The 22454-nt window shown below is 41.8% G+C and overlaps 1 protein-coding gene across 11 annotated transcripts in view; it reads left to right on the plus strand.

The window, feature by feature from the left end:
• auts2a (activator of transcription and developmental regulator AUTS2 a) overlaps nucleotides 1–22454 on the plus strand; it is a 1205197-nt gene that overhangs the window by 1165442 nt on the left and 17301 nt on the right. For 10 of the 11 annotated variants that reach the window (XM_063031901.1, XM_063031894.1, XM_063031893.1 and 7 more), the window contains 5 exons: nucleotides 988–1059; nucleotides 6326–6355; nucleotides 7269–7340; nucleotides 9663–9804; nucleotides 11865–11942. In XM_063031901.1, coding sequence (XP_062887971.1) covers nucleotides 988–1059; nucleotides 6326–6355; nucleotides 7269–7340; nucleotides 9663–9804; nucleotides 11865–11942 — 394 coding nt within the window. The remainder of the gene's footprint in view (nucleotides 1–987; nucleotides 1060–6325; nucleotides 6356–7268; nucleotides 7341–9662; nucleotides 9805–11864; nucleotides 11943–22454) is intronic. The other variant, XM_063031897.1, reaches the window with a different exon arrangement.

Below are 22454 nucleotides of genomic sequence, written 5' to 3' on the forward strand. Positions count from 1 at the left end.
AGGGTTCCTCATCCACCATTTTAAGCTATCTTATTGAACTCCTGACCTGGATTCTCATGCCTTGTAAACAGTGGGAAATCTCAGTACATTCAACTGAATGGAGAGTGGGTTTGTCAGGGTGTTATCCTACCTGTTTCTATTATTGGGATATGGGTTTAAATATAGTGGTGTTTTAGAAAATCCTATGTGAAGAGAGGTTGAGCAGTCCCAAAAGTAGAGCATTTGGCTATGGGCCTGCAACTATATCACACTCGTGTTATTGGCGAACAGATACGAAGACAAAGAAAGGGTAGGTTTACATTTTGCCCAGGCCTGCAAGAAAGTGAGGACAGTGGGGCATTTGAGGAACTGCTCAGATTCAGGTATTTCTCCAAGTCGGGAAAAAGTGGAGAGAAAATGGTGTCCCTATAATCTGACAGGAAAACTACGGGGTTAGAACTGGAAAATGTCCAAACCCTTGGAGGAGTGTTTACTGAATGGGGTGCAGCTCCCGCTGCTGATGGTTTAGGTAGTGTATGTGGTTGGCACAGGTATAGTGGGCTAAAAGGTTCCTGTACTGTTCTATAATAGTATTCTTCGTGCAGGGATTCCCAACTTGGGGTCTACGGACCCCTCGGTCCATGGCCCGACAAAGGCCGGGAATCCCTGTCTTAGTGAATGAAATGGGAATTGTTACTTTTGTTAACATTAGTATTCCTTGCCTCAGTTAGTAAGTTTTCTAAACTAGTGGACTGAAGACGAATAATTGGTGTGATGTGTACGTAACAACCAAGCTAGCAGGAGAATCGTATTCTTTCCATACAGGTTAAAAGTGAATAAGAAGTGCCAGGACTGGGTAGGACCAAGGCGCTCTTTCTTCCTTAGAAAGTGGTCGTTTCTTCTCTTTGAGATGCTAGTCTTGATTAAGCAGTTCACCTGCTCCACAGAACAGTCAGAAATGGTTTTCTGATCTTCCACTTTAATAGGCTTTTCTATCTTCTTTCATAGACCTCCAACCCCATCGATGTGGCAGGAAGGCCTGGAGCTGTTCCCCATACCCTCCTGCAGAAAGACCCAAGGGTATTTGTTACATGATTCCTATAAAAACATGTTTCTTCTTTCCACTATATTGTCATGCTGTTAAAATAGGTTTTAAATGTTTGGTTAAACCAGTAAATTGCCTGTGGTGGGATGGCAAGTATTCCCTTCAAGTGTAAATTTCATCCATTTACTTCCAATCAGCGAAGTGACCTGAGAGTTGTTACACTCAATGCCATGATGGTAGCTGGTGACTGATTTCAGAACTGTTAAGGAATTTAAGATTCCTGACAAAATTAACAACACTAGAATAAAACTGAACAGTGCTAAGAAATAGGTTCAGGAATACAACAAAGAGGAACATTTTCAAACAAGAGAAAATCTGCAGATGCTGGAAATCCAAGCCACACACAAAATGCTGAAGCAACTCAGCCAGGCAGCATCTATGGAAAAGAGTACAGTCGACGTTTTGGGCCGAGACCCTTCATCAGGACCGGAAAAAAAAGGATGAAGAGTCAAGAACATTTGTTATGTTATGAAATGCTCAGTCTGAAGAAGGGCAAGAAGCAAGTTCAGTAAACTTTCAAGAGGGAATCAGATAAAAGGGAGAGACTTAGAAGAACCACAAAGAAAGGCCATAAGATACAGGAGCAGAATTAGGTCATTTGGCCAATCGAGTCTGCTCCACTATTTCATCATCGCTGATCCATTTCCCTCTCAGCCCCAATCTCCTGCCTTTTCCCCGCATCCCATCATGCCCTAACTAATCAAGAATCTATCTAAAGAGCAAAGGAGTGGGACTAATTGGAGGGTTCTGTCCAGATGCAGAGTGGTAAGAATGGCCTTTTTTCTCACTGTACAATCGCTTGATTCCATTAGTATTGGAAAAATTAAATAGCTCTGAGCAAAGGGCATAAAAGTAGGATTTACCAGTTCCTTTAGAAGAAATGGTAGTAACGTAAGCTGCAAGGCTTCGCTTCTTGTTGTACTTTTTGCTTATTTAGAGGTGAAGAAAATTAGCGTCGCTCAGGTATACACCTGAATAGGGTTGGGCATTTTCACCCATCTTAATGGATCCTTAACTTGCTTGAGGTCCTTGCACTGCATTTCAATGTTACAACTTGGGCACTGGCTTGATTAGTATTCTGCTGTCATTCATGTCCTTGTTCATTCAAAACTTGCAAGCGTCAGGGTAGAAGAGATGCCAGGACAGTAGAGTTTGGGAGATGACTTATAAAACAAATGTTGGAATTTTATGATCCTACATACAAATTATCACCTGAGTAAGGTATGGGTTCTTTTCCTGATTGCACTGTTTAATATTCTACACTAATTAGCACTCATTAAAGAATTTTGCTCAGAAGGTGCAGAAGGACACATGTCATGGGATTTGACAGTGTCACTCAATTAGAGAAGAAACTGGTCATCTGAGACTTGAGTAATGCTCTTGTTGCTGTACGGAGCACCCGTAAATTTCCAGGACGTGTACTTTTTGACAAGGCAGTGCTTGATGCTGTCTGAGGACAAAAGACTTCTGCAGTAGTTACATTTCATGTTGTGTGAATTAAGATGAGGTTGTGAAATATAATGATTCAGAATACATTTAAATTGGGGCATTCAGCAGCTGTGATACCAGTATCAATCTGTCCATGGGTGACAACGCTGAGCTTTTAGAAATCCCTTTGTAGTGTTGTGACATATGGGATTTGATTTCTTGCTCTTCTAAAGCAGCATGCAAAAGGTCAGACTAGCATTACCCCCAGTATTACACAGAACATTAGTTTGTTTCCAAATATTTAGCTGCAGCAGTTTTTATATAAAAGGCAAATGGAAGAAAATGAGATCAGAGGGAGACTTGAGTTAAGTGGAAGAGGCGCATGTGATGATGTGCATTATTGACAGAACGTTCATGAGGGTTTCTTTCATTCAGTGAAAAATGCTTCTATTTTGATAAAGCACAAGCTGCATATCATAGGCTGCCCTTATTTTGGCATCTTAATTAAACTTGAGCTTATTGAAAGAGTTCAGTAGTTTAATTTATACAATATACATCCTGAAACTCTTTCTCTTTGCAGACATCCGCAAAATACAGAAGAGTGCCCCAAAGAATGAGTGACAGTAAAAATTGTTAGAACCCCTAAGCCCCCCCCCACTCCACCCTCCCATGTACAGACAGCAGTAAAGCAATGACCCTCCTCCACTTACTTCAGCAAAAAAAGGCATCTGGACCCTCCACCCACCAAAGCCTGCAAGAAAGACCATGATCTGCAGTGCAGTAAAAGCTAATCGTTCATCTTCATCAAGTTCCATCTATCAGTTTCCTTGAACTCACTGATCTACAGTAATCTTCGGACCAGCTTGGTTTTAAAATTCTCATCCTTTTTAGATCTCACTATGGCCACATTCCTAATGTATCTCAGTAGCTTCCTCCACCCTCTCAATCTTTCTCCACCTTCCTCCAGATCTGGTCCCGTGTACTTCCCCAATTATAATCACTCACCACTGACAGGCAGACCTTTAGCAAACTAACACTAGGGTTCTAGGATTCCCAGAACATCAGTTTTAATTTATGGTTTGGAGTCGTATTTAATATGATAACTCTCCTATGAAATACTGTGGGGCGTATATACTGCATTAGACATCCTTTATAAAGGCAAATGTTTTTTTTTGTTTTCAGAATACTCTGGTTGTTGATCTCTTGTTAGGCAGTTAATCTGATGAGAATGCCTTTGTGTTTTTGGAAGCAGCTTGACCTGAAGCCCTGTACAATGACCGTTACAGAGCAGAGGAAATCCTGGAAACTTTTAAATGTAGTTTCCAATTCTGGAGAGAAGTCATGGTGTGTGTAAAATTCACACTTAACAATCTGTGCTTTTGAAGTTTGATCCAACACAGATGAAAAGAATTAGGCTAGGTTACACTGAATGGTGTTCTGTTTACAAGGTCCATGTGTGTAGAGAAGGTTGGTTATGCCCATTAAGTTATATGCTGGAATGTATAGTAAAATATTCCTTTCATGGTATCAAACTGTATGCAGTTCATCATCGTATAATACATTAAACCACTTAATGATTCACACAGTGCTTTAATTTGGTAAGGGCGCTTATCCATAAGATACAAAAAGAAATAGGCCTTTCAGCCTATTGAGTCTGCTCCTACATTCAATCATGGCTGATTTTTTTAAAATCCCATTCCCCTTTCTCAATTCTCTTACTAGATTTGACAGCAATATACAAAATTGTGAAGGATATAGCTAGGATAAATACAAGTGTATTTTATCCACTGTGATTGGGGCGGGGGGGGGGACTCAAACTGAGGACGAAAGGTGAATCATTTAATGGGAACCTGAAGGGGAGCTTCTTCACTGAAGACAGTGTCAGGAGTGTGGAATGAGCTGCCAACGGAGGTGATGGATGTGGGCTCAATTGTGCCGTTTAAGAGAAGTTTAGATAAGTACCTGGTTGTGAGGGCTTTGAAGGCTGTGGCCCAGATACAGACAGGACTAGGCAGAATAACAGTTCGGTATGGACAAGATGCTCCAAATGGCCTATTTCTGTGCATTATGACTCTATCTTTCTTCCCGTAACTATTAACCCCCTTATCAATCATGAACCTATCAATCTCTGCCTTAAATACACTAATGCTTTGAACTCCGCAGCCCGCTGTGGCAATGAACTCCACAGGTTCACAAACATCTAGCTGAAAAGCACCACCTCATCTCAATCTTAAAGGGACACCTCTTTATTCTGAGGCTCTGTCCTTGGATCCTAGACCCTCCTACTGATGAAAACACCCTCCCCATGTCCGCTCTACCCAGGCCTTCCAGTATCCAACTATTGTCCACAGGAAAAAGGAGTAATTTTTATCCTTGTAATTCCCTATTCCTTCATCGTTCCTTACTTTCAATAATATAGATCAGAATCGATTGTGAAACACTTGTTTTAATTTGTTTCACTAATTTGAATAGCGAAGCAGAAATAGAAGAACATCAGAAAGCACAAACACGAATAGTTCCCTTTCACCACGGAAACACTGACCATGATATTTATGAGGGAGGTGTAGGTGTTAAAGGTTATTCCAACTAGTGAATTGAGCTGAATTGGAAACCTGAACCACCTCATTCCAAGTTGTTTTTTTTTGTTACACAATTTGCAAGATTGGGATGCCTTGCTGGTTCAACAGGAAAGAGAGGAAGGGTGAAAAAGTCACATTAATTCAGAAAGGTTGAACTTTGGCTGGAAGCATCTGTTCATGACTTGTCTCTGGCAAACCCAGCCCTCCCCCCGTAGTAAGATTCAAGGCATGCAAATAGATTAAAAAAACTAAAACTGAAGGTGTTGAGTTGAAGGGGGGGGGGATGGGATCCAATTTCTGACTTTTAAAATGTAAACCTCTTTTTGCCTCTTCCTCACATTTGGGGTGTGTTATCTCCTGCCCTTGTAATATCTCTGTAAAGCAGTAATGTTGGTTTAACGTTGATTATATTGTTTTCATTTATAAAGGGAAATTATTCAGTCTGGGTAAAGGCAACTGTAGGATGACGTCAGGGAAGACGATCCTCACACAAACTTAAGTGACAGTCTGGGAGAGAATTACTAGAATCAAAGTACGCCACGACCAGTTAAATTGACCATTTTGTCTGGTAAGCTAGGAGTGGTCGAATAGTCATTCTCAACTTCAGATCAAATCAACTGGCACCATTAAATTAGGTTGTGACCCCGGAAAGAAAGTGCTGGCAGAATTAACAGTAGATGCTAAAGTGAATGTACATGCAAATTAAAACTGATCTGGTTTAGCAAAGCTGAGCAACAGGCCCAAAATGCTGGAGAAACTTAACAAGTCAAGCTCATTTAAGTAGAAGAATGATATCCCTCTCTAGGTGCTGCCTAATTAGCTGAGCTCCTCCAGCGTTTTGTGTGTGTTGCTCTTGATTTCCACCATAAGCAAACCTGAGTTTAATTTTGAACAGGACCTAAAGTCGTAAAATGAAATGAGTTAAAGGCTCAATTATTCTGTTCAATCAGATTCTAGTAAAGAAGAGGTCACATTTTAGAATTGTTTTGAGCATTCAAAAGGGATCCAATTCAGTGGAGATATGCCTAAAGAGTTCTCCATACCTAAAATTATTAATGACGAACAGAAGGTCACAATTGTATAAAAAGATGATGATTATATTTTCTAATAATGTTTCATCTAAAAGTAAAATGTTAACATTTTAAATTACTGACTGACGAGGTAATAAAAATTGCAATTATTGTTATGCTTTGACTGACAAGCGTGTAACTGAGCTGCCACTCTTTATTTGCAGTTGACAGATCCATTCAGACCAATGCTGAGGGTAAGAATCTTTCGTCTGAAGTTATAATCTCTCCATTTGTCCCTTCTGTTAGTGAAAGATAAGTGAATGATTGAGAAATTACAGCTGGAAATTAGATTGCACAGCCCTGTTTATTTCAGAATTATGTGATTGAAAACAGAGTGAAGTGTGACCATGTGAGTATTCTCAGGTCGTTTTGTGACAGTCTAGAAATTCATCGGCCACTTTGCCTGTGAAGTCATTTGCTCTGTCTTACATGATTTCTGCTGGAATTGCACAGCAGATGAAATCGCATCCGAAATCGAAAGACTGATGGTGCACTTGGTAGGGAGGGCCATGCATTGATATGGTTTCACAGCAAAGCAGTAATGCACTGACGGTGATTTGCATTGCAAGGAAATTTGAATGACATTTTTTAGTATTTAAAAAAAACAAGAGTGAGTGCTGTTCAGTGCATTTAAAAGGGTGGTGGAGATGTGGTTGAAGGAATTGAAAGTTGGATCAGAACATTGATGAACAAAGTGTGTGGGGTCTATGCAGTGTTAAAATGTCAACGCCTTGCAATAGGAAGGCCAATTGGAAGCTGAGTGGGCCCATTAGGACAAAGGTGGTTTGTTTTTTTTAAGGTAGTCAGACGAGTTGCCCACTTCATTTAAAAAAAAGTCAATGGACTTGAAGATCTAGAAATTTGCAATCTAGAATTTTGTTGAATTTTGTTGCTGAAATGTAGAATGGTTAGATTGCACTGGGTAATAGTAGCAACCTGTGTCAGCAGCTTTTAGAATGGAGTTTGAAACACAATGATGTATGGAGGGGAATCAAAGGAGTCTCTGTGAGTGGACCTCTTTACTGGAGGTGTGAGCCAAAATTCACACTGTCAGGGGTTGTTGTAAAGAAAGTTGAACTATAATTTTAAATGTGTTTCCTTCTGCAGAAGCCTGGCAAGTGGTGTGCCATGCATGTTCACATAGCGTGGCAGATATATCATCATCAGCAGAAAGTCAAGGTCAGTATTCACTCAGGATTTCATGGTTGTAAGCTCCCTTATGAGTGCTACCTTAATTGCCCTGTTTTCGCCATGCCCAGCTTTCAGGAGGGAGCTACAGGGGCTGTCCTGATTGCAGGGAGTGGATGTTTTAAACTGTACCAGTTAAGCAACCTATAGAGCTGACTTAATTCTAATGGCTTTCCTGCAACTGTGTCATTGTCCATCTCCCTACGTTATGTATCTTTTTTTCTTGTTGTAATCTACTTTTCCAGCTATTTCAGAGCTTTCTACCAATGGTGTATAGCGATTTGCTGAATTGTACTAAAAAGCCATTATAGTGGTCCATTATGGTTGGAAGGTTCCAAACACACTGTCAGTGTAATGTTCAGTCAGGTTCATGGGTCTGGCCAGTGATACAGAAAGCACCCTCTGTGAATAGGTATATACATTAATTATTTATAAACAGTAAAAATTTGACCAAACTTTCATGTCCCCCAAGCTACCGACACTACAAAGCCGAATACTCAACAGACATATGCACGTTGAACAAACATACTTAGTTAAAAGTGCGTGCAGATCAATCCTTCCCAATGATCATGTCTTAAAGGAAGAAAAGAACAAGCCCCTTCCATGTGCTATTTTATATACACAGGATATTTGCAACTGGACACCAGGCAGTTATCCAGTGAGAAAAGCTGCAACAGCTTTTAAGTAACCAATCACTATGGAAGCTACTTTCAACAATCAGAATAAGGCACAGTGAGATACTTCAGCCTCTTAAAGTTCTTTACCTCCACACTCCCTGCTGCATTTGATCAAATCTTTCATCACTTTACTTCTCATTCCCGCTGCTAAACATCACAGGACTTCCAGTCTAGGCTGATGTCACTTATAATTCCTGGAAAGAGCTCATCATGACACTGGACTAATTTTTCACTGCAATTCTGGAATCATTAGTATGGAAAATCACACCCAGTTGGAGTTGGGCATACTGCTGTAAAGTTCAGGTACATTGTAGTATAGAGTAAAAGTGGGGGGTTATTCTGGACATTTGGTACTTTGGAGTGAACAGATAGAGTTTAAAGTGGTAAAAGTTTGATCCCACAATAATAATGGTGTAACTAACCCTAACTCTAGTGCTTACTTACATATATTTAACCACGCTGATGATTCAAAAATGCTGGCAATTAGTGTCCATGTATTCAACTCTGTCTGACCTGGACACATTACGCCAAAAGGCGCAGTGGTGGAAAATCTATCTCTGCAGGACCCAGCCAAAGAAAATGGTAAAAAAGTAAAAAAAGCATCACAAAGAAAATTATCCTGTGCCCTGTTTCATTTTAATGCTATGCAGTTAGAACCTCATCTCAATCAGGAACTATACTGTTCTGTCGACATCCGGTTTGTTCTAAGTTATGGAAGTTACTGTTAGAGAGTAGTATAAGCTGATAGTCCAGAGACATGTAGGCAGTATGGTAGTGTAGTGGTTAGCATAAAGCTATTGCAGTGCCAGTGACCCGGGTTCAATTCTGCCGCTGTCTGTAAGGGGTTTGTACATTCTCCCCGTGACTGGGTGCGTTGTGAATGTATCCGAGAGGTGCAGGATCGTTGGGCAGAAGCCGCCTGTTACCATGCTGTGTCTCTTAACAAAACAGTGAGTTCAAGCTCTATTTGTATTCTGGAATAAAGAACTACTTATCAGGTAATTTACTAGACTGTCCTGAAAACTCAAAGATGTTTCTGTACTTTAGGGAAGGAACTGTATGAGCTTGACTTGGCCTGGCCTCTGATTCCAGACCCAGAGCCTGCACCCCTCCACAGTAATGGAACCTCTCCTTGGACTCCTGACAACTCAAAGTGTTCTCTTAGTGAACAAATCAAATGAAGTTTACAGCAGGGTTCCATTTCTGTGAACTGTTTGTAACCCGAACTGCAGGCGTAAACCAAGTTCCCACGTGGCAGGTGACGCCTGGCCTGCAGCTGTAAAATCCATTTTGCCACCCTGCCAGACGCTTGTTTGTATGTACAGACAGTGCATAGCACAAGTGTTTGACAGCTTGGAGGACCTGTATATAGAGTTAACCAGAATTAACGTAAAATTGCCTTTATTGCCAAATATTTGATGACTTCAGCAGCCTTGAATTCAGATTAGACGATAAACAAGAGTCAGTGCTGAGTGAATTGTGTTGTTTTTCAGTATTCTTTCAAAATTTGTGTGCTAGAATTTTGCCTGTCCCTCCTCCCACTGGTACTGACAGTACAGATAGGAAAGACTTTTGAAAGGAATGTTGAACAAGGGGAAAGGTAACAGGCTTTTTTGTGTGTTTTTTTTTCTTGCAGCAACAGATACAGTCAGATCCGCACAAACTTGACTTCGGCCTGAAGCCTGAGTTCCTGAGCAGGCCACCTGGCCCCAACATGTTTGGAGCTATCCATCACCCTCATGAGTTGGCTCGGCCTGCAACCCTTTTCTCCACTGCTGGTAAGGAAGAGATGTTAGCTGTGTAATTGTCTGCTCAGGGATCACAAGCTGCCAATGTCTGCGCTATGTGGCCATCAAACCATGAACTTCCCTGTGACACCAACAGTCCTGTTATCTGTATAATTACCACTAGATGGCACCATGGGCATTCAGCATGGACTGCATTCCTCTGCATTCGCCAGTCTGGTCTTGTGCAGAGAAAAGTCCTTGTAAGGAAAATTATACTACCAATTCCATGCATATTTATAACTATTTTGTTCCATTTAAAGCTATTCATTTTTCTTAATGCCTGTATCTGTAAAGAATGCCTTATATTTATAGACAGCAGCACTGCCAGCTATCTTTTGAAGTGAAATCACCCCTGCTTGAATTGCTGTAGCAACTTGCACACACAAAGCTACCACAAGGAATCCATTTATAGGGCTAAATTTGGGCAGAAAAGAGAGATAACTTCCTTTGTTGTTCCACCAGCAGTATTTATATAAGGAAGTACTTGGAAGGTGTTTAAATAAAGGCAAATTTTTCTCTTGAACAGTCAACAAGACAGGTACGTGAATAAGAGTTCGAAGCACTTAGACAGCAATGTGGGATAGGAAAGATTTAGAAAGATATATGAGTCTATGACCCTGTGAATTATGGCTTTTCTTTTCCTATAGCTCGACATCCTCTCCCCTGGAGTTTTCTGGTACTTCTGTGTGTTTTTCATAAGCACGTTAAAGATTATAAACTCCTCTGCTTATCCTTTAGGAAAGACTATCAAATGGGATATCAAAGCCCCAATATTTTGGAGCAAAATTCATGAAGTTGTGTGTTTATCTCTTCCCTTTTTCTTGGTCTCTGTCTGTCTGTTCTCCCTCTCTCTCCGCTGATGCATCTTTTTCCTGATCGTCTCCTGAATCTATCTGTGCTTACCTGTCTTACCTGACCCTTCGTTTCTCTATCTGCTGCTTGTAGGCCATTTTTCATTCTGTTCAGTGACCAAAAGCCGTTATGTTTAAATGGATAACACAGGCAAGCTGATGAATTCTGCAAAAATGTTTCACAAGGGAAGATGGGATACTCCACTAACCTGGATGTAGATACAACAATTAGGAATGTAGGTGGAATGTTGGCCCTCATAGCAACAGGGATAGAGTTTAATAGTATGGAAGTCTTAAGATAACAGCATGAGCATTGGTGAGAGAGCTCATAGAGTGCAGTGTAGTTTTGGTCTCTATTTAAGGATGGATATGCTTGTGCTTACTCTGGCTGGTGATGTAGCAACATCAGCACCGGACTTCGAGGCAAACGGTCTCGAGTTCGAATCCGGCCGGCTCCTTGCACGCTTTCCATCTGTGCTGGGCTGAGCATCGAGCTAGCAACTCGGCCTTGTAAAAAACAGTCAGATGCTAAGGAAACAGCAAAGGTACAAAAAGGACCAACAACAATGCTTGTACTAGAGGCAGGCTAGCGAAGCTTCACTGTAACATCTTGTGAGATAAGGTTGAGGAGGTAGAGCCTGTTTTTGCCAAAGATTTTAAATGTATTTTATTGGATGAATACACAAATAGGGAAATTTAGATCCAAGGAAATCAGTTTCAAACAAGGGGTCAACCATTTAAGATGAAGATGAGAAAACATTTCAGGGAGAATTGTGGATCATTGAAGGCCATTATAAACAAGGCTGAGAAGGAATGATTCTTAAATGAGTCGATAGTTATAGAGAATAAAGATGTGGAGCTGAAACCACAAGTCAGATTGACTTTGATCTTATTCACTAGTAGAGCAGGCTTGAGGAGGCCATAAAGCTCGATTTCTTAAGTTCTCATGGATCGATCCTGCAATTAAACTCACAGCTTGATATTAGATAAATGCAGATGTGCTTAGGGGTAACTATAATGACACACACACACACACAGAGTCTCCATTACATCTTCAAGAGGTGACTGTTTATGCTGTGCTCTATTTTGTGAAGTAGTTCTTGCAGGCCAAGTGCAGACTGATGCAGTTTGAATGGCTCACATGCAAAGTGCTTCCCTGGAGGAACCCGGCAGAAAACTAACCATGCTGTTTGTTTGTAGGCACCACACATCCAACTGGAAATCCCTTTGGACCTTCGCCTCATCACAACAGCTTCCTGAGTCCGGCTGCTCACTTAGGTAATCATGGCACGGCCAATCCGTGGGGAATTCTCGGGTAGCCAGCTCACTGTCTGAAGCAATTCCCAGCAAGGAATGCCTGCGCTGCCAAAGTGTGTATTGGACTGAAACATCCACATTTGGTGCAGCTAGTTCTGTGGGTCTTGCTGAATGTGTAACGTAAAATAATAATACTCTGTTTAAGTGTACAGTTCCATGTAAATCTCATGTCTCATTTAAATTGTTCATCAGTGGATAGCAACCTGCTAAGTTGTATAAATTGCCTTAGACAGTTACAGATAGAAAACTACATTTAAAAATAATGTATCTTCATGCACGTTAGCCCTCCCATGATTGCTCAAAAATATTTTACATACATTCATTCGGTCAGAGTGTCACAGAATGAACCTTGCTAGATAAACTGTCAAGTGTGATTTACCCATATTTACATTCAGAAATGGTGTTTGTGACAAGGTGGAAGCAAGGATTCAATCATCTGTGCTGATGGCTTGCAGTGGCATAGAGTGTCAGACGATGGCGCTGTTGAGACCAAGCTGGTGTTACTGCTTTGGCATTTTCAACAAACATTTTGCCAGGCACAAGGAATGAGGTACCTGGAGGGATGAAGGAGTTAGGCTGCAGGTCAGAGGATTGCTGGAGGCTTTCTTATGGTGTGAAGTATGCTTCCTTTTAAAGTTAGAAACAAGTCCTTGGAAATCTTTGGAAAACCTCAGCTGGCTGCCCAGTGTAATTTGTTTTCTTTAGTGATTTTACAGAATGCAGACATTGCTAGCCGGGCCACCACTTTTGTTACACATCGCTAACTATCCTGAGAAAGTGGCAGTGAGTTGAAATCCTGAGGCCTCTGTGGTCTTACCTGGAGAAGAAATTCCTGTAGGAATGTTGGGTTGAGAGGTACAGAATATTTAGTTGCATTGCTGACAAAGAAACAGCTTTGCTGGTCCAAGGCAAGATGGTGGTGTTCCCATGATCCTTATCCATCTTGTTCATCGAGGTTGGGGAATAGCCTGGATGTTTAATGCGACGTATTTTGGTTGTGGTATGCATCACAGCACTGCGCAGCAACAACAGGGGAGTGACTATTTAAGATTGTAGATGGAGTATTGATCAAGTTGGTTGTGATAGGGGCTGTGGAACGGGTGCAGAAAGCACAGGTGGGTGGAGTTATCAACTCTTGACAGTCTGCCATGCTGTTGTTGTACCAAACAACTCTGTCCCACCAATTGGTCTCCCTACCACACATCAATACTGTCAGCAGTTAATTAGAAAGGGAGCAGGCTCTTCTTACATGTATCCCTTCCTTACTAGGATCTGCCAGCTCCTGTCTCACTCCCCGCCCCCCCCCCCATTTCTTTATATTGGCTATCTCCCCTCTGTATTCTGTCCAGATGGCTGGGTCTTGAGCCAAAAATTTGACTGTCTCTTTGCCTGCACCAATGCTGCCTCTTGGTCTTCTGAATTCCTGCAGTTTATAATATGGCTCCAGATGCCAGCATCTTGCAGTATCTTGTGACTCTTTATCTAGTGACTGGACGAGATGTGGTGGTTGTGTCGGAACACACTATTCCCCCACGCCAATCCTTTTATAAAGTGGCAATGCAAAGCACGTTGAAAAATGCTATTTTCTGAATGTTATCTTGATATTTTGCTTGATTTGCTCTTTGAAATACTCAAGGATTATTCCTCATGCCCTGCAAGCTTCCTTAGGAGCAGGGAAATGTGATTGGTTAAATGAAGACACTCACACAGTTGCAAATCCCTTGGTATAGGATCTGGCCTAGGAAGTTCATGCAGTCATCTGAGTATCTCCATGGCAACAAAAAAAGTTGGTATTGATGGGAACCTAGGGTGAGAGACTCCATGTATGCTCCAGCATGTGGTGAAATCCTGTCAGCAATGGTAAATGAGATTGCTCAGTATTGAACTGCTCGTTCTCTTCTGAAGCAACGCTGACATTTGGTGGACCGTCAGCAGAATTGTGTTGCACCACAGTAACCAAAGAGTCCACAAAATGACCATGTCTGACAAGGAAGAGTCTAACCAACAAATTCAGTGGCATTGGCATCACTAGGTACCTGAACTCCAACATCATAAAGGTTAAAGCTGACTAGAAGGTCAACTGAACCAGCCAGATAACTTTCAAGTGAGATCAGAGGCTGGGTTTCCTATTGGTAGTGACTCACCTCCTGACATCCAAAGCCCTGTAATGTATGCCCAGAACATAATGGAATACACCCTGCAAATCACAAGCCTGACAAGAATGGTGACAGCTTCACAGGAACACTGCTATTTGCAGATTCCCCTCTGGGCCACACACCATCCTGACAATATTGCCTTTCCTTCCACTGGAATTCTGGAATTCCCCTCACGACAGCAATGTGCGAAGACCTCAACCAGAGGGACTGCAACAGCTGAAGGAGGTGGCTCACTATTACGGTCTCTGGGGCAATTATGAGCATACTGTACATTTTACCCTTGCCAATGATGCCAAAGTCCCATCAAGCAGACACTTGAATCTCTCATTTCATCATTAAAATGTGCAGTTAACCCAAATGCAATGAGAGTAGATGGACACCAGGAGGACCAGCAAAGAGACCTGGAGATTACATGGTTCAGCTTAGTGGAGCTACAGCTGAGAACTCAATTTGTCCCTCTGCCATCAGATTTCTGAACAGTTAGTAAACCCATGAACACCAATGCACTATTATTGTACTCTTTTGCATTATTTATTTGTTTTTCCTAATAGACATTTCTGATTCCTCAGTTACAAGGCTCTATGGAATAGGCGGAGTGAGTTAAAATCACAATCAGGTTTATTGTCACTGACATATGTAGTGAAATCTGTTGCTTTAAGGCAGCAGTACAGTGCAAGACATAAAAAAAATTATTGTAAATTACCATAAAAAACAATTCGCCCTCCCCCAGACCACATTCAATCAGGTTTAATCCACATCTCCCAAGGATGATCAGAGAGTAAATGGGAGGAAGGGGGTCCACGAAAATCCTCAACAACAGCGGAACGCAGCTGTTGATGGACCGGGCCTCCAGCAGTCCTATCAAGTGACAATTACACTCCAGTGATCTGCTGACTGATGATCTGCATGGACTGCTCAGCTGCATATAATCACAGCCTTTACCCCGTACAGAGCAAAGCTGAATTCAGGGCTGGCGAAAGATCAGCGGGTGGAGTGACTTACCTCGATGTCACAGCAACATTTGTTGTGAGCATGGCACCAAGCAGTCCCAATAAAACTGAAGCCAGTGGGCACTAAGACAAAGCTCTGCCTTGAAAGATGGTTGTGGTTGTTAGGGGTCAATCCTCTCAGCCCCATGGGTTCCTCAGGGCAAGATTCAGCAAGGTGAGCAATTAGGGATGGGCAGTAAATGCTGGTCTTGCTGGTGACCCCCAAACCTGTTTGAAAAGGTTCTGGCTTCAGCTGCCTTCAGCTATGCCATGAATGACTTTTGCTCCATCACAAGATCATTTGTGGAGATGATTGCTGCAAATGCAACTTGTTTTATTGTAACAAGAGACTCTTGCTGCACAGAGTCTTCATCTCTGCGCAGAAGATCCGTGCGATGTTCAGACCTGGGTTGAAAGCTTGTGCCACAATAGCGTGAGGAAGTGACGGCTCCCAATGAGAGAGAATTGTTTCACTTCCTTTAGATGTTCAACACTGTCACTAACATAAATTGGTGTGGTTGTCATTGGACAGTAACTGCATTTAATCTCTCTGTCTCTCTCTCTCTCACACACACACACACACACACACAACTTCTGCAACCTCATGACCTTGTCAGTAGAGCTGGGAAGCAAATGAGTCAACTTATGATAGCCTAAAACCTTTCCACATCTACAGGGTAAAAGTCAGGAAGGTGCGGGCACGCACTGCATGTGTGTAGATGAGTGTAGTACCTCGTTGCTCGACACCATTCAGTAAAAGCATCATCCCTGATCAGCACTGAAACCATCCATACCAAGCAGCAACCAAAGAAGAACGTGGCCTCGGTGTGTACCGTCTGCAAGATTCTGCAACAACTTGACAGCAGCTCTCACATAGCGGTCTCTGCCCCGAGGAAGCACAAAACCATCAGAGCATCTTCACCTTTGAGCCTCATACCATTCTGACACTTGGGCTTCCATTGATAGATAGATAGATAGATAAATATACTTTATTGATCCCGAGGGAAATTGGGTGCTCCCTTTGACTATGGCAGTACTGCTGAAGTGCCTGTCGGTGGCACTGCTGAGCTCATAGTGCTCAATATATGCATCACCAACAACTATAGCTTTGAGCAGGTAGAGTTTGAACCGTCATAAAAATAAATATGAAGCTTGTAACAATGATTAATAATATATTGGCAAAGATATGAGGTATAAAGCTGGCACTGACTCCTCCAATAATGGCTTATAGGTCAGTGTTGTAAGTGTTCTGACGCTTTCCACTTATCGAGAGTATAGAGAGTGCCGAGGTACTCATGTCTGTGTCTGTGTCTGAAGCAGGTGTCAGCCCCTTCACCTAATGCCCATCATCTACTCCCCTCACCGAAATGGCTTTCCTGTGTAGGGCCAGCACTTCAAGGAATATGCATTGTATCGAAAGGTTGGTGTACCTCATGCAAACCCACTCTCCCCAGTAAGAGATTCTTCCTTACAAGAGCAGAGGTACTTCTTCAGCTTGGCTGGAGTATTTGACAAATGTCAGTGAGATACTTCTTTGCACATAAACTCTGTATCATTTAGGTGGTGTTATGGGATAGACACCAAACTACTAATGGGTTATTTGTCACAGGGATATCCGTCAAATTATGATGTGCACTGGGCAATTTTCAAGGTAGGACTTTGAATGTGCAACTTTGATGGAATTATCAAGATAGGTCAAATTTTCTTCATGATTGTCAATTATCATGTGTTCCTAGCTTATTGTTTAGAGATTTTGCAAAACCTAGTTTATTCTGCCAAGTGTCCTTTCATATTGGTGGACTCATTCCTGATCTGTGTCAGCAGATTCAGGGTTGAGAGTAATGAATGAGTGAAGTTGCTCGATCATGTGACTTGTATGAAATATAATTATTTCATCAGGCTGTGTATCTGTGATACAATATTGGGGAAGAACTTATTCTTTGATTGCTAGCAGCCCATAGAAGAGCATTAGTTGCTGGTTGCATTATTTCCACATGTTCAATTCATTGAAGTGATTGGATCTGAATATGTAAGAAGCGAACGCAGATGGCTACCAGTACTCTTGTTTGAGTTTAACGTTGACTGTCAACATTGAAGCAGCTGAACTAAAATCCAGAGCAGAAGCCGAATGTTAGCAAAGCTTAATAGCTCCAGTATGTTTGGTAATATAATTAACAATATTGGCAATGTTCGCTCCAATGAATAACTGGAAGATTGGCACAATGTGTGAAGTATTCAAAGCACTCAAGAAGCGAAATAGGAATATCAGAAGAGGCAATGACAGGTCCTTGGCATGTCGGATTAAAGAGAATCCCAAAGCATTCTGTGCATGCTTTATGAGCAAGAGGATACCGAGGAAGCGAGTAGGATTGTCCATCGATAAAGGAGGGAATATGTGCCCAGAGGCAGTGGTTGAGGTCCTAAATGAGTACTTTACATCATAGAAGTATGTGGAGGTTAGGGAGATCAGTGTGGCGTGTGCTGGGGCATTTTGAGTCAAAGGAGGTAGTGTTGTCTCTCTTAAAGAATTTCAAGGTGGATAAGTCCCCAGGGCCTGAAGGAATGTTTGATTTATTTATTTAGAGATACAGCACAGAATAGGCCCTTTGGGTACTTAGAGACACACCGCCCAGCAACCCCTGATTTAATCCTAACCTAATCATGGGCCAGTTTACAATGACCAATTAACCTACAAACCAGTACATCAATGGACTGTGTGAGGAAACCAAAGCACCTGAAGAAAACACACAATCCCACAGGGAGAACGTACAAACACCGGAATTGAATGGGGATTTTTATGTATATGAACTGGATGAAAATTTAGGTGAGTAGTTTAGTAAGTTTACAGATGATGTGAAGGTTGGTGGCATTGTGAATAGTGTAGAAGATTGGCAAAGGATTGAGCGGGATATAGATCAGTTGTAGATATGGACAGAGAAATGGCAAATGTAGTTTAACCCGGCCAAATGTGAAATGTTTCACTTTGGGAGGTCAAATAAAAAGAGAAGGTAGTTGAAGGAAGTTGATGAGCAGAGGGATCTTGGGGTCAAAGACAGTAGCTCCTTGAAGGTGGTTACACGGGTTGATAGGTTGGGAAAGAAGGCCTATGACGTGCTTGCCTTCATTAGTTGTGGAATTGAGTTCAAGCGTCAGGAAGTTATGTTGCAGTTCCATAAAACGTTAACTAGGGTGAATCTAGGCTACTGCATTCAGTTCTGGTCACCCCATTATTGGAAGGATGTGGAGGTTTTGACAAGGGTGCAGAAGCTGTTTACCTGGGTACTGCCTGAATTATGGCAGAAGAGAGTTTAGTCAAACTTGGGTTTTCTCTGGAGTGGCGAAGGCTGAGGGGAGATCTGTTAATGTTTGTAAGATTATGGCAGGCATTGATAGGCAATATCTTTTCCCAGGGTTGAAATGTCTAATACCATAGGCCATGCATTTAAGGTGAGAGGGGGTAAGTTCAAAGGAGATGTGTGGGGCACGTCTCTTTTTTACACAGAGTGGTGTTTGCCTGGTATGTGCTGAGGTGTCGTGGCAGAGGCAAAGTGGTGGAGTTGTTCATAAAGCTCTTAGATAGGCACATAAATCTGCAGCAAATGGAAGGATATGGACATTGCTTAGGCAGAAGGGAGAAGCTTAATTGGGCATTAATTATGAAATTAATTAGTTTGGCACAACATTATGGGCCAAGGGGCCTTTTCCTATGCTGTACCACTCCATGTTCTCTGTACTGTCATGACACTGTACAAAGAAGATCCCATTTTTCCTTTCTATGAGGGAATCTTTAGACATTGCCAAGAATAGATTATGAAAATGAGGGAACTTGATTACGCTGGAAATCTAAGGTTGAAACTGAAAAGTTTTGAAACACTCAGCATGTCAGGCCACATCTTCGGGAAGAGAAACAAGAGTAAATTAAGAGTCTTTGACCTGAAGTCATGAATCCTGATAAAGGGTCTTGGCCTGAAACATCGATTGTGTGTTGTTCATGATTTATTAAGTAATTTTTTAAGAGTTGTCAGGATATGTAGAGGACTTGTAATGGGGAGAGGAGCTCGATTGTCAATATCAGGGTTAGATGTGCATGTGGAAAGGTCAATTTGCGTTAGAGTGTATTGGGTATTGATGGGGTGGCCAAGCCAGTCACTTAGTTACCCCATCAAGAGGTGGTCACCCTCGGGAGTTTACTTTGTTTGATTCAAGAAATCAAGTGAGTTCAAAATCGGAGCTGAGTCACATGTTAGTGACTTGTCCAGGTGAGTCAAACCCAATGATTAGTTCAGCTAAGCACAGTGCACGAGTTCACGATGATACACAGCTGCATGTTGGATGGTATAAAGATGGACGTAGATGATGGAATTGACAGTTTACAGTTCCAGAACAGTTTGTCTTCGTAAAACCTTAGTCTTATATATATTTTTTATGTTCCAATGACTTCTCACATGGCTTTTAATGGTTATTGGTCCTCTGCTCTTAGTTCTCAGATAAGAGGTGGCAGTGTAACCATTGCTGAATTTTCAATGCAGATGATCTTCATCTGCACCAGGAGAAATCTGGTTTAATTGTCACCTGTTTCAATGAGGAGATGATAGGCCCTGTGTGCTCTGGTTCAGGGGCAGGTCAGGTGGGGATTAGGGAATTTAATTCTCAGTGCACCTCCTTCAGGACCCACCAAGATAATAACTTACTGTGCAGATAGTTGGGGTGGAAGGAGTGGGGTGTGATAGAGGGACCAAGATTGTACTTGGCTATTGCATAGTAATGTTCAATTCTGATTTGTACAGGATGTCTGATCCAGTTAACAGTATCTGAGGGGTAAGATTCTTACACAGTGTTGTTGATATTTGGATGTGTTGGACAGGTGATGGTGGAATCAGACACAATTACTGTTTATGAACTATTTAGATAGATGCTTATAGTGGTAATGTGGGCAGCTGGGATTAGTGTACATGGGCAAAAAAGTCAGCATGAATGTGAAGGGCCAAAGGGCCTATTTTTGTGCGGTACAACTCTGTGACTATTTTATGATTTAAAAACAATTGAAGTATCCCAATAACAAATACCTTAACTTCTCAAGAGAATGCCATCACCTTAAACATGTAAAGCACATGTTTCTAATGCTCTTCGAAATTAATGAAGGGTTAATGCATAACATTATGTTTAGATCATTTAATTTGGGCTGCTACTATTTTGTGAAAGCCCAGTTATCTTTAGTGCTTCAAGATGGTGATTGCAAACACAGGCAAGCACTATCACCAGGGGGTTGAGTGTGTTACCATGGCAAAGCGATTGCCCACTGTGCACTGCGGTGACTTTATTGCGTCAAATGACACACATCTCATCATTAGCACTGTGGCTTTGACCTCAGCGGTTCATCTAACACCATCTCTTAACCTCACCTAATTGATTATATGTTCTGAACCTGAAGCCTCTCCCGCATTTCCTCATTAATTCTATGTAGAATTCCCATCGGTAACGTAAAGGTGAATTGCTGGTTGATTCCTCCTAAGACCTTGCCAGTATCTGGTGTTTTTGTCATTGATTCAAGGTTTCGGGATCAACAAGGTGACGGGTTGAGGGACATTTTGGTGGAAACTACTAATGTACAAACCAATTATGATCAGACATGGTGTGGTGTATAAGCAGCCTACTTAGAACAGACTGTTACTGGGAGACAGAGCAGAGGGAGTGTGGGAGGAGGAGAAGGTAGAGGATTCTCACCACATGCCCATATTCATCAGCGAGGAGTATTATGTGAGAGGTTTGCATTTTAATAAGTATCTTTTCACTGCAATACGTCACTTATTGCACCTCCTGTCAGGGAAGACTTTGTTTTGCAACAGATGTCAAGGTTAATGTGGTGATAAATGCTTATGTGTGGGGCCCTATTCTGATAAGAGCTGGAAGATATTTTCAATATATTTTACTTTTCTGTCAGTGAGGTTGTGTGTTGGGAAAGGACCAATGGAATTCATTTCTCTCCCTCTCAAGGCCAGCAGCCACAGAGCATGTTTGGTCTTCTCATGATGCAGGTGTTGTTGACAACACTATGACATGTGTGTAATCCTTGTTCTGTACTGGAACCAATATAGGTTCATTTGGTTTGACTAAATGCAACATATCATGTAGGCTAGTGAATTTTATCCACGAGCCTTGATCCCTATATTGTGTGACACCTCACTGTACCATCTGCATTTGAGCAAACTAGAATGTGGTAACTTTTCATTGTCTATTCCTTATTCATTTCTGACATAGAAGGAGGCCACTTTGGCCCATCAAGTCTCTGCTGGCCCACAGAGCAATCTCATGGTACCCTGTGGAAAGAAGTTCTGTTCTATACATTTGTGCCAAGCTCCATTGGAAAAGTAGGAAGCCAAGATCCAGGAGAGAGCAGGACAGAGAATTAAAGTGACAGAAGAACAAAAGCTCAGGCTTAGGTTTGTGGCTTAGACAGAAATATTCTCCAAAATACTTCCCAATCTGTGTTTAATTTTCCAAGTGTAAATAAGCCTATACAGGCTGTATAGGCTCCTATGTAGAACACAAAACTGTACAGCACAGGGACATCCCATGATGTCGATGCCAACTGTAATGCCAATCTAAGCTAATGTCAGCTGCTTGCCCATGGTCTATATTCCTTCATTCCATGCCTATTCACGTGCCCATCCAAATGTCTCTTGCATTCTATATTTTCTCTATTAAGAATAGGAAGTGTGGGTTTTTATGAGGTTACGTTTGTTCACAAAGGTTTAGGCTTCAACTGATGATTGTTGTTTGCTGCTTCAACTGCAAGAAAACTTCTTGCATTTATGTTTTTTGAAATAAGAGGAGGAGGCAAAGGGTAATGTCTTCCTGGTGGAATTGCACCAGAAATGTGAGTCACATCAGTCTGTGGATGCACTTTTTATCCTTTGAGGGATACCAAGCAACATATCAGAAGGGCAATGAAGAGGTTTTGCCAAGGACTGGCATCCAGACACCTGTCAAAATCCACCATGGCCATGGCACTGTTAACAGCTAGTGAGAGCATGGTGGCTCGGTCTTATGCATTTCAATTGATTCTTGGTGTCACCAGTCACTTTAATCAAAGACGTCCAAGGCATACAAAGCAACTAACCAATACTCTGTGTAGGAGTAAATCATCTTAGCACATTCCCCTTGAGCAAACAGTAATAACAGTGTGCAGCTGAGGGAATGGAACAGAATGAGCCTCTTTTCTCTTCAGAGAGACAAAGTGAAAGTCAGGTGTAATATTATGATGAAGCTGAACAGGGAGGAAGCAAAGGTTGTTGTGTGGAACTCAATGCATGGAGATTAATGCATGC

The sequence above is a fragment of the Mobula hypostoma genome, chromosome 23, assembly GCF_963921235.1.
Source record: "Mobula hypostoma chromosome 23, sMobHyp1.1, whole genome shotgun sequence".
Classification (NCBI taxonomy): Eukaryota; Metazoa; Chordata; class Chondrichthyes; order Myliobatiformes; family Myliobatidae; genus Mobula; species Mobula hypostoma.